This window comes from Raphanus sativus, chromosome 9 (assembly GCF_000801105.2).
Source record: "Raphanus sativus cultivar WK10039 chromosome 9, ASM80110v3, whole genome shotgun sequence".
In the NCBI taxonomy this organism is placed as follows: domain Eukaryota; kingdom Viridiplantae; phylum Streptophyta; class Magnoliopsida; order Brassicales; family Brassicaceae; genus Raphanus; species Raphanus sativus.
Window position 1 is genome coordinate 35,373,589 of NC_079519.1, and position 15,921 is coordinate 35,389,509.

At 32.2% G+C, this 15,921-nt stretch overlaps 2 protein-coding genes across 3 annotated transcripts; both read left to right on the forward strand.

The window, feature by feature from the left end:
• Positions 1–4,570: 4,570 nt before the first annotated feature.
• LOC108825496 (basic leucine zipper 4) lies at positions 4,571–5,229 on the forward strand. The gene has a single exon (XM_018598793.2). The coding sequence runs from the start codon at positions 4,653–4,655 to the stop codon at positions 5,100–5,102; it is 450 nt and encodes a 149-aa protein (XP_018454295.1). The 5' UTR covers positions 4,571–4,652; the 3' UTR covers positions 5,103–5,229.
• Positions 5,230–10,778: 5,549 nt separating this feature from the next.
• Positions 10,779–15,441, forward strand: LOC108823939 (kinesin-like protein KIN-7N). 2 transcript variants are annotated; one of them, XM_056995378.1, is made up of 18 exons: positions 10,779–10,995; positions 11,101–11,190; positions 11,269–11,387; positions 11,478–11,591; positions 11,670–11,751; positions 11,830–11,897; positions 11,979–12,038; positions 12,130–12,272; positions 12,351–12,453; positions 12,565–12,645; positions 12,746–12,814; positions 12,883–12,942; positions 13,036–13,104; positions 13,567–13,626; positions 13,934–14,017; positions 14,092–14,250; positions 14,338–14,586; positions 14,886–15,441. In XM_056995378.1, the coding sequence occupies exons 1-18, from the start codon at positions 10,842–10,844 to the stop codon at positions 15,291–15,293; spliced, it is 2,172 nt and encodes a 723-aa protein (XP_056851358.1). In that variant the 5' UTR covers positions 10,779–10,841; the 3' UTR covers positions 15,294–15,441. The 2 variants fall into 2 exon arrangements, with proteins under 2 accessions (XP_056851358.1, XP_018452757.2); XM_018597255.2 differs by having other exon boundaries at positions 10,781–10,995; positions 13,036–13,188; positions 13,345–13,626.
• The last annotated feature ends 480 nt before the right edge of the window (positions 15,442–15,921 follow it).

Here is a 15,921-nt window from a genome sequence, read left to right on the forward strand (position 1 = left end):
TTCCACTTCTGCGTACGTTTAATGCGGAAAGCTCTTGGGCTGTCGGATAATTATTCAAGAAGCAAACCCAGACTTTGGTTCTTGTCAAGTCAAAGATACTACTGGACCATCTAGAAACGTTCCTGTGAATGAACCAGTTGTTCTTAACAGAGTTCATTAGTATCATTACAGATTTGTATCGTCAATCGTCATTGCCAAGCTAAGAATACTTGTCAATTTGATCTGTTAACTCTGTTTGTTTTACTAACATGACAGACTCAACTATGAGATAACGTATCTTTCTCTTGAACATTCGCGTCAAACACTTGTGATCCGTTGTGTTTTCCCTGGATATCAGTACCAAACAGCCTTACCATATAATGTCTGTCTGCTTCAGTCTTGGGAGCTATGGCTATATCAGAACTCATAGTTTACAAGGCGAATCTGCTTCAGTTTTTACTGTTTATTTTCTATGTTTTATCCTTCTATAGAATCTAAATGAATCCTCTAGCAAAGTTTGAAGATACGGTCCTGACTCCTGATGCTCTGTTTCGCTGCTTAATTAGATTAGTCTTCTCTATGGTTACAACTATTTTTACTGTCTGGTCTTTTATATTTCTCTCGAAAAAAATTTATGGAGGGATATATTATGGGTCATTATTTGTATGAAACTTGTTCTCGAGCTTGCCTGTTGCCTCCAGTATAGAATAATAGCACATATATAACATTGATGGCATGCAACATGCAGTCTCCATATTTATGAACGTTTGGTGTAGAATGATTTGCTGACCCAAAAATGAACTTGGAAATTTTGGAAGTGATATAGTTCACTTGGAGGTCAAGGAGGTATGGTATTAAACTGTACACAACGTCAAGATGTCTGAGATACACAATATGTAGACATGAAATTTTTAGATATTAAGAGCTAAAGACCTAAAGAAAGCTACTTGTTGCTTTATCTATCTAGGCTGATATTACTGTGGTCGAATTATGTTCTCACGCTTTCCTTATCTTGTTCAGCTTTCGGATAATTCCACCGAGTTGAACCGATTAGTTATTTAGTCCTGCTTTGTTCGGTCGGGTCCAAAAAACAAACGTGCCAAATTTTGGTTATTCGTATCTTTTGGTTAATTTCGGTTTGTTGTAAGAGTTTGGTTCAGTTTGATAAATTTTGGTTACTTGGTCTAATGCTTAACTGATCAGTTTTCAAATCCGAACTGAGTGCTGACTAAAAACATGTTGTTGACTGGTTTTCTACCACGAACCGGATGCAAACCGAATTGGCTACAATTCGGTTCGGTTCAACCAAATCGGTTTGGAATTTATGTGCATGTATAGTTAGGACAACTAAATTTGTGAAAAGAAACATCTTTTGCTTTTCTTTTGGACTCCAAAAAACAAATAAAATAAAAAGATTGGAGTCGGCAAAGGGGGAAGAAGCACATGGATCCAACTCGTCGTGGTAGACATTTCCTAATTAGATGACAAAATTCTGTATTGAGACTGAACTAATGTTTCTACTTTTATAACAAAAGGAATTGTGTTAAAATATAAGATTGGTGCTAGACATTTCTTGATTAGAGGACAAAACTCTGTTTGAGGTTAAACAATTTCTTTTAATAAGAAATAGAATTGTGTTAATATATAAGATTGGTGATGTACATTTCTTAACTAGATGACAAAACTCTTTTTGAGGTTAAACAAATGTTTCTATTTTTATAACAAAAGAATGTGTGTTAAAATATAAATTCGGTTAATAGAAGTTGTGAAATGTGGGTGCATGTTTGAGTCCACTAACAAAAGCCACAAAAGTCACAAACAGTTGAGTTTGGATTTTCTTGGAACGTGATTACAAAAAGTCAAATATAAGAATAGTATGTCCTTTAACATCCTTTAAAGTTTAAACTACAAATAAATAAGGATACAGTTAAACCTCTAATATTATTATTTTTGCAAACTATTGATTTATTAAATAAATAATTGGCTAGAAAACTTAATCCAATACCATTTTTGAATGATTATTAAATTATTAATAGATCAATAATAATTTATAAATATTATATATTATTTTTTTGGTTATAACAAATCATCATAGTCCATTTTATTTTTTGAATTTTCTTTTCTCTCATTCTCATATATTTGGAACCATTTATGTTAAATAAAAAAAGATAAAATACTGGAGCCAAATATGTAAAAAAGAAAATATGTATGGAATGGATATCAAATGACTATCCTAATCATTCGTTTAAAATTTAAATAAATTATCTAAAAATTTCATAGTTTTTCAAATTTATAACTATACAAACTATTAAGATTTTTTTTTTGAACTAATACAAACTATCGAAAGTTAAGGTTGGCGCTATTCCAAGAAAATAAATCGTTTTCTATAAAATAAATAAATAAATAAATCTTTTTCTATCCAGATTATCCTCCCTGTTTTAATATAAACATTCTGGATAATGTTTTTTAATATCCAGTTTACCAGTTTTCATTAATATCATGATATTTCTCATCCTGGTTGCTGATGTGAACAAGCTTGCAAATAATAAATTCTCTCATATATTAAACTTGTGAAATAATGAAAAAAAATTCCAAGAAAATAGGCAAGATTGGTTATTACCCCAATGGTGAGACGGCATTTCTTTCATATACTTGAGAATTATGTCCCCATGTAAATAATACTACCTTGATCTGTTATTTCTACTATAATAAAAAGTCTTTACAAAAAATGTTTCCACACCTTCAAAAGTTACTATATGTATATATGGATAGCTTCAAGAAAATACTTTTCAAAATACTATCATTCCGTTCCAATACAGATGATATTTTAGGTGATTGTTGTTGTTTGACGATAGATAATATTTTTATATATTTAAGTAATTTTAACTTTATCAAAATGTAATCAATTATGTTTTTACTATTTTTTGTATAATTAAATAAATTAGTTTAAAATTTATATTTCAATAATTCTTTCAGAATTTTTTTTTAATATGTATGCAAAAATCCAAAACTTCTATCATAAATACAGTGTGTCGGCATGTTGACTGACTAGCTACAACCATTACAACTTACAAAAGATGAAACTATCATATCAACCAATTCATGTTAATTCGATGGTTAGCATCTGAATTTTAATATCAAATTCAATACTATTTTATATCATGGATAACTTTTTTAGAAAACAAATAAATATCATAAATATTCTTGATATTAATAGCTAGTTTTTTTGTGGACTCTAAAGATTAGTCAGAGTTTCTATTCATAAAAAATTGTCAAAAGAGAGTTTCCATTCAAAATTTCTGGCTATACACATATAATCTTTTTATAGTAGATGAAATATTTAATATTTAACCACTTACATTTACATTTAAGCTGCTTTCTTTTAGAATACATTTAAGATAACTACCTAAAAGAAAAATTACTATTAAACTAAGCAACTTATATTTGGTTTGAAATTTTACTTATGTAACTATATAATAATTACTTTGTAAAATCTATTGAATCAGACATCAGTGTGCAACTTTCTACTCTTTCTCAATTTATCAGATTTACTGTAATAATGTTTTTATAAAATTATAATAGGAATATAAATGGACCGTAAACTCATAAAGTTATACATATTAACGTACATTTTTAAGATTAGTAATAACTAATTTATTTGTGTTACAAAAGAAGTAATAACTAATTTATTTATTCAAAGTTAAACTGATAGTTTTTTAAAAACTAAGCTAAACTGATACTTACTATAAAGATAATGCAGCTGTAGTTTCACTTGTATTCTTTACTTTATCTTGTCAAAAAAGATAAGAAAATCCAAAACACATAAAAACTTAGACGTAATGCTTTTTCTTAGATTCTTCGTCATTAAGCTAAGCCATCGTCTTCGTCAAGACTCAAGACCCACACACCATTTTCTCTCCGTATGTCTAATTTAAAAGCCGAATACAAACTCCATATCTTCGTTTCTTTAGGTGTATAACCTTAACTTAGAAAAGAAATTCTACTATGACGAAGAGAAGAAAACATACATGTTATAGCTTAACAATTATTTAATTATAGCTTACACACTTTTGGATATTAGGAACCTATTATTTACGGACCAGGAGATATCTAATATTCTATCTTTTATATAGTTTAATATGTTGTTTGTATAGACATTGATCCAAAACACTGTGACATCCTTAACATCCATCCTTAAGTGTAGAGATAGGGTATTAGTTATCATCAGCAATGACAATGTGAAACTAATACCCTATCTCTACACTTAAAAGTAGTGCTAAGCAGCTAAGAGATTAGAAGATGAGAGTTTTGTAACAAAAAGGATAAAAGTTATAAAAAAGCAATATCTAAACAAAAGGTATAAAAGAATTTAAAACAAAAATAAAATAGTAATACCTTATATCCAGATTGCTAGTGGACAAACATTTCAATTAATCTCTAGATTCACTCAAATTATAACATTTTAACTTTTAAATACTTGGCACTTCTTAAGTGGACAAACTAACCCTAAATGGGTCCATGTGCACTTACTAATTTTTCTGTATAAATAGCCACACATGGTTCATGTGACATTTCCCCTCCCTCTCTTGCTTTCATTCTTCTCATCTCACATAACCAATCATACCAATAACCGGTTTAGTACTATACCAGATATATATTTTCTACTAAAAGCAATGTTTTCAACCAGTTTAGAGTCGGTTCATATCTGTTTTGATGATGCTACCATAACCGGAGATGAAATCACAGAAATTTTGGCATTTCTTCAATCAGATACGTCGGACAATCCGAGCGGCTCAAACGAGTTGGTAGCACCGGTCGATGAGAGGAAGAGAAAGCGCACGATATCAAACCGGGAATCAGCAAAGAGATCAAGGTTGAGAAAGAAGAGACGTTTTGAGGACTTAACCGAAGAGGTAGACCAGCTGAAGCTTAAGAACCAGGAGCTTGTCAACCAGCTGGCTGATGTGTTGAGTTGTGGTAATGCCATATCACAGGAGAATAACCGATTGAAAACTGAATCGGTTTGCCTTGAGATCAGGCTTCTAGAGTTGTACCGGTTTTTAGTGGCCATGCAATCGCCAATCTCAACGAGGTTAAATTACATTGCAAAGCTTCTGATTTAAGTTAGAAACAAAAACAAAACTGAGATTGAGCATTTGTAAAGAGGTTAAATGATTATATTAAGTTTTACGTTTCGGCCAAAAGATATGCATATGTATATGTGAATGTTTATGTGTAATCTATATGTGAAACTTATTATATCATTCTATAAAGTATGAACATATATATACTTGTGAAATTTGACTCCCTCTGCGTTAGTATAATATAAACAGACTGAATATAAATACAAACCGGTTTAACACAAAATAAGAACAGTTTACAACTTCAAACTGAATTACACTGTCAAGTTCGAAATAGCAACAAACATGTTCAATTTCACCACTATTTAGCCGCCAGAATCGTTTGTACGCCATCTATAATGGCTTTGTTCTATTTGTATATTTTGATCATAAGTAGGCAATAGTTTGATCTTCATATATTCTTGTTCAATATTGCGATTAATTAAGATGAATAATTAGATGAGTTAGAAATTTTGACGTGCCCTCCATATATAGAAATGGGCTTAATGAATCATGACTTCAAAGGCTGCTTGCCTCGCTATAATTTCCAGGTCGGGTTCTTGACCATGCTTTAGAAATCTTTTTTTTTTACATCACCGGCTCTATAGCACTAATCATTATTGACCGCTATTTGGCTACATAGGTACATATCATCGTACTATGAAAACATCAGTCTTGCTTAAGGAAATTGTTAATGATAATGTGCATTGACCGACGTCCTCTCACACCACTCGCCAAGCAAGCATCCTCCTCTTTGGTCAAATTGACACATCAAGTCACGTTGCATATATACTTGTTTTTATCATGATTTTCTTTCTCTCTGGACCATGATAGTATATTGGCAGCTATCTCATTCCGTTTTCGCCTTGAGCATTTACACTCAAGCGTCTTAATTAACAAGAAATACTGTGGAATGCTTTTTTTTTTTTTTTTTTTTTTTTTTTTTTTTGACAAGAATGTGAATTTCATTACCAAGATAATGATACATGAGATACATTCAGAGCTTGAAGATCAAACCTTATGCATCTAGGATTAGCTAATTAAAGCAAGACTCTTAGAAAGCCCCAAAAAAAGATAAAAAAGACTTTCACAGAGAAACAAAGGTTTAATCATCTCCTAAGAAGTGATTAAAGCTTAGCTAAAACATGAAACCAAAACTCAAATGTCAATCCAGTAGTTCAAGGCTGAATCTTGATGCCGGAACCTGCACAAAGAGCCACGAACATTAGAGCAACCAGCCGGAGAATGAGCCTAGGAACCGAGGCTCATCCCGAAGGCGACTTCGAAGGGGTGCGACGGCGAAGCAGGGTTGACTAGGTCCTGGTCCGGCTAGCACCGATGAGGTCCACTCCAGACGCTGAAACATCTCCAGAAGCCAAACCCGGTGGTTTCAGGAGACCCTAATCCAAAGAAGAGAAGCTAGCAGATAGGTGCGGAGCGACGCAGGCGGAAACAAGCGGAGGTTCATGGCTCTCTACTCCGGTCCCTTCACACGAGCATCAACTGAAAAGATTCTAGCTTCAGAACAAGGACGAGGCTGGAACATCAACGGACGGCTTCCTTCCGGAAATATGAAGAACAGAGGAACCGAAGCTCCAACAACACAAACGGCTAGTAGAGCCGTCAAGATTTTGAGCTAAGAAATCATAACAAGAAGAAGTCCCCGACGAGAGCCTCAAACTCGTCTTTTCATCTTAGATCCGAAGGTCAAGATGGGGAAGTTCTGGCTGATCAATCGACTGAAGGAGAGGTGGAGACAAGAGGAGGCAGCGACAAACCAGAGAGGCAGAGGCAGCGACGCTCTGCTGTGGAATGCTATTTGCGCAAATATCAAAATTTAGAAGATAACAACACATGCTCACTTATTTCTTCAACTATATGCATATATCTATATTTTATAAGGAATTTCCCTAAGTTCACACCCGGAGTTTGAGGTCGAAACTTCAAACTGGATAGCTCAATGAAGTGTTATTTACATGTATTTAGAAACATATTATTTGGGTTTGGTCATGATTATTGGTTTCATTTAGAAAAAGTGTTCCTCCAGAAATCACAAATACTTTTTGGTAGTGTACACTATATGTCGGGGTTTGAATAAAAATCTTGGACCAAAGTACACACAGGAAAACGTAGGGTTTTTATTTGTGTGCCTAATTAAGTATATATATAATCATATAAAGGAGATACATGCATGGTAGCTTTTACTCCTTATTTTCAGTATCTAAGGAAAAGTCATAAAAAATCTGGGATATATGAATCAATAGATACACAAACATTGTACTGCAACTACCAATATTAAAGAACAAAAATAAGGTAGTGTGTCATTGTGGATTAAGAAGGAAAAAGAGAGAAATGTGTCATGTGATGGGATCTTCTCGGTGGATATATCATCAAAAGCTCTTCACAAACTGAACTGAAATAAATTTTTGTCGCTTTTATACGGCCGACATATCTTCGCATTAGTTCTACATACATCTTTATATCTTTTATCAACCCTACACAAGTATATACTGTAGATACTTAAGATGTCGGTCATATATAAAGATGAATTTCTCTGACTGAAAGAAGAAGATACAGATTCTCTTTCTTTCTCTTAAGATATTTGCATGGATGGTTGGGTTTTAACGGTTCATTGCTTGTTGATTCGTAATCTGAAAATGTATCTTTTAAAACAGTACTGAGTCACCTAAAATATCTTTGTTTCACATAAGATGGTGAGATAAAAATGTAATATCTCGTGGGATATGGGAGGTATATATAGAAGTTAGAATATCCATAATGTCCCAGTTAACATTTTATGCGGTACATTTATTTGAATGGTTGGTTGGATTGTATTTTCGGCTGTAACTGGAAATAGATTTTGGCTCTAACGGGTGACATAGGGAACCAAGGGAAATGATCAATTCTCACCCATTCCTTAAAATTACACCATTTATAGGGAATTTTTGTTACATCTGATTCCTTAAATTTTAAGGAACCATAGAACAAAATCATTCCTTATCAAAATTGATATGGAACAAAAGTAATAAATATTCTTTTTAATTCCATTAATTTTATTCATATTCATTCATTTCCTACTTATTCCTATTCCTAATTCAATGGTCACCAGTCAGAGCCTTTATGAATGCTCTGAATGAAAGGAATTAGAAAAAATGGAATGTCAACATTGGAATGGCAGCAGTTATGGAATAACATCAAATGGAATGAATAATCGCAGGAAAACATTTTTGTTACACAAATGGTAGCATTTTAAAAGGAATGGAACAGAATAACATTAAATTTTAATTAAATTATTAAGACTATTCTCATTATACTACTTAAATGTATCTGTCAGTAAAAATAAATTTCATTAAAACTAATAAACAATGATAAAAAGGAAGCAAAATACCCATTTGTAATTTGATCACCACGGAGTGTTTAAATAAGAAAATATGCTGCTACTATTTTTTTTTTGAAAAAAAAATGATGCTACTATAAAGTTTAAGGTTGTAACAAATCATAGACTCTGCTAGAATTTTCAAATTTAAAATCTTAACGAATCTAATATATATTTGACTGCAATTAAATAAGTACTATCTAAACATAATTGAAGATATCTAATTTTGTTCCATTCCACTGCATTCACGTAACTTTTTTCTTCTGAATGATTTTGTACTGCATTCCATTTGTTTCCATTTATCCCGCTGGGATTATTGGAATGTGATCTTTTTTTTATTCCATGTAACTGGTAGTTTTATTTTGGAATCAAACGGAATGACCCATTCCACATGTTCCAATTCCAAATTTTGTTGATCCAGTTACAGCCTTCGATGCAACATAGCAGAGTTGTATTCTAATTAGAGTTTAAATAATAAAACATGACTAGTAAATGGTTATTATCTCCAGTTAAATATAAAATTAAAATCTATAGTTAAATGAGAACATAAATTTTAAATTATAATATTATTTTATGTTAAATAAATTCTAAAAATATTGATATAGTATATAATATATCTACAAAAAGTGAATTATACCATATATCAATATATTCAAATATCATCAATATACATATGCATGGATGGTATCATAAAAAAACATGTCATTAGGTATATTTTGTAACTACTTCATATTACGTGAGTCGGTGAGTGTATATATTTGTACTTAAGTTTCTATAATATATTAACTTTTTTAACACAGCATAATAAAATAGTATGTGTAGAGGCTTTCATATACACGAGTAAGAAGGTTGTTCAAAAAGAAAAAAAAATACATGAGTAAGAAAAATATAATTAATTGAGTTTTAAAAAGGAAAACGAAAGAGTTACATATTTCTAGAAAAATGAAAAGGCCGTAGAAAATAGCTTGACTACAACAAAAATCTAGCTGGGCTCATGGGCTGTGAAATACTTTTTTTTTATCAACGGGCTGTGAAATACTAAAACTTGATTGGATTAGTTTTTAGGAAATAGTTTATTATTATTATTATTATTATTATTATTATTATTATTATATTATTATTATTATTATTATTATTATTATTATTATTATTTTTTTTTTTTTATTATTATTATTTGCTTTTACAGTTTTTACTTCTATAAATTAAAACATATTATTATTTGAAAACGACCTAAGATATTATGCATATAAATTCATGAAAATGTTGGAAACCCAAACATTTAATTAATATAAAAATTGTCTTTGGTTTATTAAAATTAACATGATAAAAAAATATTTTAGTGTTTCTGAAAATTAAACTGACCAATCAAATTGGTTCAATTTTAACTCGTCTTTCTATCTAATTATTTATAATATTAAAAACTGGTCAAAGCTCATTATTGATAATCTTTTTAAAAAACTTATTTTCTAAATTAGGCCAAAACATGAATTTTCTACAAAAAAAATATATTTTAAAATTCATTTATTTAAATTATTTTAAATAATTTTAATTTTTTTAATTTTAATATTAATATAAAATATTATATAATTAATATATAGTTTTAAAAAATATTTTTATTATACTAAAAATTAAAAACATACAATTCTGAATGAAAGTCTAGTTTCGTTTTAAAAAATATTGACTGAATCAAATAACTATATATTACAATTAAATTTTATATGAGAAATAATATTAGGCATTGAATCAATGTATCTAATTGTATATCCGAATCAAATTATCTGCTAACTTTCTCATCATCACCAACATGTTTACATGGAAAAGTGGTCATCTTCATAAACATAATTTTACGAGTTGCATATTTAATAGAAACCATCGTTTAATTGTTTTCATACACTGGATGGAGAAATGTGCACATCACCGTTCGATTAGCTTAATTTTCATTTTATTAGTAATTTTAAAATATATAAAAGTAAAATTTAAAGTGTATAATTTATATTATATTATTGCATCTATTAAATTTTAATATTCTTGTTTTTTGAAAAATATAATAAATATCCTATTTTTTTATTTGATTTTGTTAGTTTACAAAATCAGACCCAGACTTAGTTTTGGTTCTAAATCCAGTTACTAATAAAATGATTAGGTTCTGTTTTTTTTTATTTGGTTTTTGATTTAATAGCATGGCTATATGAATTTTACTGGGTGTGTCTAAATTGATTGAATATTAAAAAAAATACCCAAAAAGAAGATACTGTTACCAAAAAGAGTGAGGATAGTATCGTAATTTTGCATTGCATTCAAATGCTTAAAGGATCTTGCTCTGGGGATTCAAAATTCAAACGGGACTTTCGTATTAGGTAACAAAGATGGAGAAGATCTGTGTAGCAGTCAGAGTGAGGCCGCCGACGCCGGAATCATCATCATCGGAGAACGGATCTTCTCTCTGGAAAGTCGAAGACAATCGTATCTCTCTTCACAAGTCACTCGACACCCCAATCTCCACCGCTTCTTACGCTTTCGGTAACCAAATCTTTCTCAATCCCTTTCTGGGTTTAGGTTTCTAAACATCTGGGTAGCTTCAAAATCTCATCTTTATAATCTCTGTGGTGTTTGTTATTTTTGCAGACCATGTGTTCGACGAAAGGTCTACGAACGCATGCGTCTACGAACTTCTTACTAAGGATATCATTCATGCCGCCGTCGAGGGTTTTAACGGTAATCGGATCTGATCCAAACCCTAGTATCAAATCTCGATTTCGCGCGGTTAATTTTGAGTTCACTTGATGTGTTTAGGTACTGCGTTTGCTTATGGGCAAACAAGTAGTGGGAAGACATTTACAATGACGGGTTTTGAGACTGATCCAGGGATTATTCGAAGATCTGTCAGAGATGTGTTTGAAAGAATACAAATGGTAGGCGATAGATCTATTCAATGATCCCGTGAGGTTTTGTAAATAAAGAGTAGAGCTTTTTAAATTGTTTGTGTGTTGATGATTCTTTAGATATCGGACCGTGAGTTTCTCATCCGGGTTTCTTACATGGAGATTTATAATGAGGAAATTAATGATCTTTTAGCTGTTGAGAACCAGAGACTGCAAATTCATGAACATTTGGAGGTTGGTTTGATGATGTTACATTTTTCTTTAGTTTTACTTAAGAGTTACTAAACCGGTTTGCTTATCTTTGATGTGCAGCGTGGAGTGTTTGTTGCTGGTCTTAAGGAAGAGATTGTTAGTGACGCTGAACAGATTCTAAAGCTTTTAGATTCTGGAGAAGGTTTTTAAGCCAAAGCTAAGCTTAGAAGTGTTTTGATTATGCATAATGTGTATTGACATGGTCTTCTTTAATCAACAGTTAATAGGCACTTTGGCGAGACAAACATGAACGTTCACAGTAGCAGGTCACATACCATCTTTAGAATGGTAAGGGTTTTCAAAGCTATGAACGGAAACTTATACTGTTTTGTAAGTGATTATTCTGATCCGATCTGTCTGGTGGGATAGGTGATTGAGAGCAGGGGAAAAGAAAACTCTTCTACGGATGCTATCCGTGTTTCAGTCTTGGTGAGTGATAATTTTCACTTAGGCTAATATCTTTTAAAAGTTTCTTGATGAACCTGTTTATTCTTACTGCTGTTCTTTTAATGGAATCTAGAATTTGGTTGACTTGGCTGGATCTGAGCGTATTGCTAAAACCGGTGCTGGTGGAGTGCGCTTGACAGAAGGGAAGTACATCAATAAGAGCTTAATGATTCTTGGTAATGTTATCAATAAGCTAAGTGAAAGTTCAAAGCTAAGGTACTTTCTTACCCTTTCATATATAGCTACACGTAACAATGATACAGCTCAACTCATTTCTTACATTCTTGATTATAGGGCACATATTCCTTACCGAGACAGTAAGTTAACTCGAATTCTTCAGCCTGCGCTTGGTGGTAATGCGAAGACTTGCATTATATGCACTATCGCACCAGAAGAGGTAAAAGAAGTTTTATTTTTTGTCAGTTTTTGCAGTTTCCTGGCTTTTGTTAATCATGTTCACGAAAGATTAGTCAATTAATGAATAATAGTTGCATGCTCATGTGTGTAGCATCATATTGAGGAATCAAAAGGAACTCTCCAATTTGCAAGCAGAGCCAAACGCATCACCAACTGTGCTCAAATCAATGAGGTCAGCATGTCAATGAGCGCAAGATTCTTTGGAGAGACTTAACTCACTTTTTTCTATGTGTCCTGTTTATTGAATATCTGACAGTGTTTCAATGCTTCAGATCTTGACTGATGCTGCTTTGTTGAAACGCCAAAAATTAGAGATAGAAGAACTACAGATGAAGCTTCAGGTATAGTCAACATTTATTTCAAATACATCCAGGCATGGGGACGACACTAACATTACTAAATCTTGTAGGGATCCCATGCTGAGGTGTTGGAACAAGAGATATTAAAGTTAAGCAATCAGATGCTTAAGGTAGGCTTTTTCATTTTTCTCTTGTGTATGTATTCTATAGAACATTAAGCAGACAGAGTATACTAAACATCTACCCTTTTGTTTGATTTCCAGTATGAGTTAGAATGTGAAAGGCTAAAAACACAACTGGAAGAAGAGAGAGGAAAACAGAAGGAGCAGGAGCAATGCATCAAAGAGCAACAGTTAAAGATTGAGAACTTAAACAATCTTGTCACTAATTCAGACTTTAAGAAGAACCAATCAGAGGTACATATGCATTCATTGGCTTAGATAGATCTTCTGAATGATGCCTTTAACATCTTATTGATTTTGTTAGAGAAGATTATTGCTTTTATGCTAATGTGGTGGACTCATGTTGTTTGGTTATGTAAGCTTTTGTTAATGTAACATCTCTATTGGCAGGACTTTGTTAGTTTAAGGACTCGAGATGGGCGATGCAATGTCAATGATAGCAGCGGTTTTCCTGGGACCCCTTGCTTTGAATCAGCTCAACCTTCCTTTGTGGTTGCTCGGTCTAATTATTCAGCACTATCTGATTTTAGTCCGATGGTTGATTCACTGGGTGACGTGGCCGATGAAGACACTTGGACAAAACTAAACAAGGGTTTTGTCCCAGACCTTGATCAACTCCAGTTTACACCTGCAATTAAAAGGCAACCCACTCCATTAACTGCTGCAACCACGGTAAGTAGATACAAATACTTGACTCATGTTATCTTCCTATAGTAACAAAGTCGCAATGAATAGATACTTCTGGATGCATATGGTCAAACAACTCTCATAACAGAGTCGCTCTCCTTTTGATATCAGCTTGCATTCAAACACTCTGATGTATCAATACTGGCTGGTATCTAGCTCATGAAGTACTAAATTTGAAACTTCATATAGATGAATACATTATCCAAATTTGTGCTTTTCAACAATAATGTGGTGACTGGTGAGGCGTGTACCTAAGCTGGCCATATTATTTTTTTTGTTAACTTTCTTTTAGGAATGCTCGCATGAAAATCAGAAAGAGGTGGAAGATCTCAAAAGTCAGATTGAGTTGCTGACCAATGAAAAGGACAGTCTGCAGGTAAAATCAATATTTTGTTAAAATTAAGTAAGTGATACCAACTGATTGTTCATGCATCAATTTTGTATTCTCAGGTAAAATTCAACGAACAAGTGTTTCAGAACAACAAACTTATGGGAGAGATATCTGAGCTCAAAGAAGGAATGCTTCACATGAAAGAAATTCCAAAACGGTTATCTGAGTCGGTTGCTAATGGCAAGGAGGTCTACAAGAATGTTATAGTCACAATGAAGGTGAACAGCTTACCTTTTTTTTTATGTGAATGATCATCAATAAAAGGACAATTGAGTTTAAATGTCTTTTGTCTTGCATTATGTCAGACCTTAATGGCAGAGAAAGAATTTCCGACAGCAAAGCTACTCTTTGGTGTAACTGGAATCACAACAAGCCTTCTTTCAACTCTAGAATCACAATTCTCAATGATACTGGATGGTCAGAAAGCGGGTAGCATCGTAGATTATCCTTTCTATGATCAATGGGAAACACTTCGTGTGAGTCTGAAGAACACAGCCTCAAGCCTGGTGTCAGACGCACAAGCAATGAATGAAATTCTTAACTCCCACGACAAGGTAGATTCCTTGTCACAATCCTCAAGATACGGATTAATTTTACTTATTGTTTCTTTCGTTTTGCTTTTATACTTTTGTCTCTCTTGTTAGGACTTAGTACCTCTGCATACAGTTCTTAAAGGTTTGGATCGTAACTTATATTTTTCCTGTTTCTTGTACTTTACATCTCATTGGAGCTTTACTTGAATCTCTATATACCAACGTTTCAAGGGAAAAGCAGGAACTGATTCTTGTTTAGTTAATTAGATCTTGTGGTCAGATTACTATATCTAAGACAAGTTTTGAATGTGAATTTTAAGGGACAAGAAACGGCTGCAATGGAGGAGAAGCTGAAGTCTGAGCTCAGCATCCTCGCAGAAAGATATAACGAGTTAGAGAAAGAGTTGTCTTTGGATAAACAGCTTCTAAAAGCTTCAAGAGAGAGCCATGGGAGACTGGAAAAGGAAGTACAGTTCCTGAAGGAAGAAAGAGATTCATTAGATGTAGCAATCTCTCAATCAACTCAGAGGTTGAGAGTGATTGCATCTGATAAAGAGAATGCTTTGAAAGATCTTAATGTGGAAGTGAAGAGAAGGAAAGAGATGGAGGAAGAGATTAAGCAAATCAGCTTTGCTTTCTCTAGCAGGCAGAAGTCTCTTATGTCTTTTCACAATGAAATCAAATCCAAAATGCAGAAACTAACAACGCAGAATCCAAAATTGAAGTAGCAGAAACAGAAACAGCTGTTTGTGTTAAAGTTTAAGCCCTTGTTACAATTAACTCGTGTGTTATTTATGTAACACCTTATTGCTGGTACCCCAATGTTGTTTAAAACGAAAGTTCGATTTTGATAGTAATGGAATTTTTAAAATGATAGTCGATTGTTTTCAACACGGCAAACATGAATCAATTTTTTTTTTTTGTGTTACAAAAAAAAAGATATTTCTCTTTATTCTGGTCAACAGTATATTTTCTTTTAAAATCACTAATTTAGACGATGAAAAATACCTGATTCAATATAACAAAACTTTAGATCAGATAGGTAACATGTATTCCAAATAGTAATTATTACTTTTTATAAATGTTCATATTTGCATTTGGAATATGTTATTAAATTGAAGACTAAATAGACCATCTTATCCGAATAAATAATTAGAATTTTCAAAATAACTAATAATGAAAAATCGAGTATCAAGTTATTAAATCTTAGCACTTGCAAGTATAAAATATAGTATATCTTGGTTATTATAATGATTTATACTAAAAAAATATTTAACTTCTTACATTTAATAAATTGTTAAAATCCTACAAAACCAAAAATAATATAATATTTTTACTTTATATTCACACTAGAAG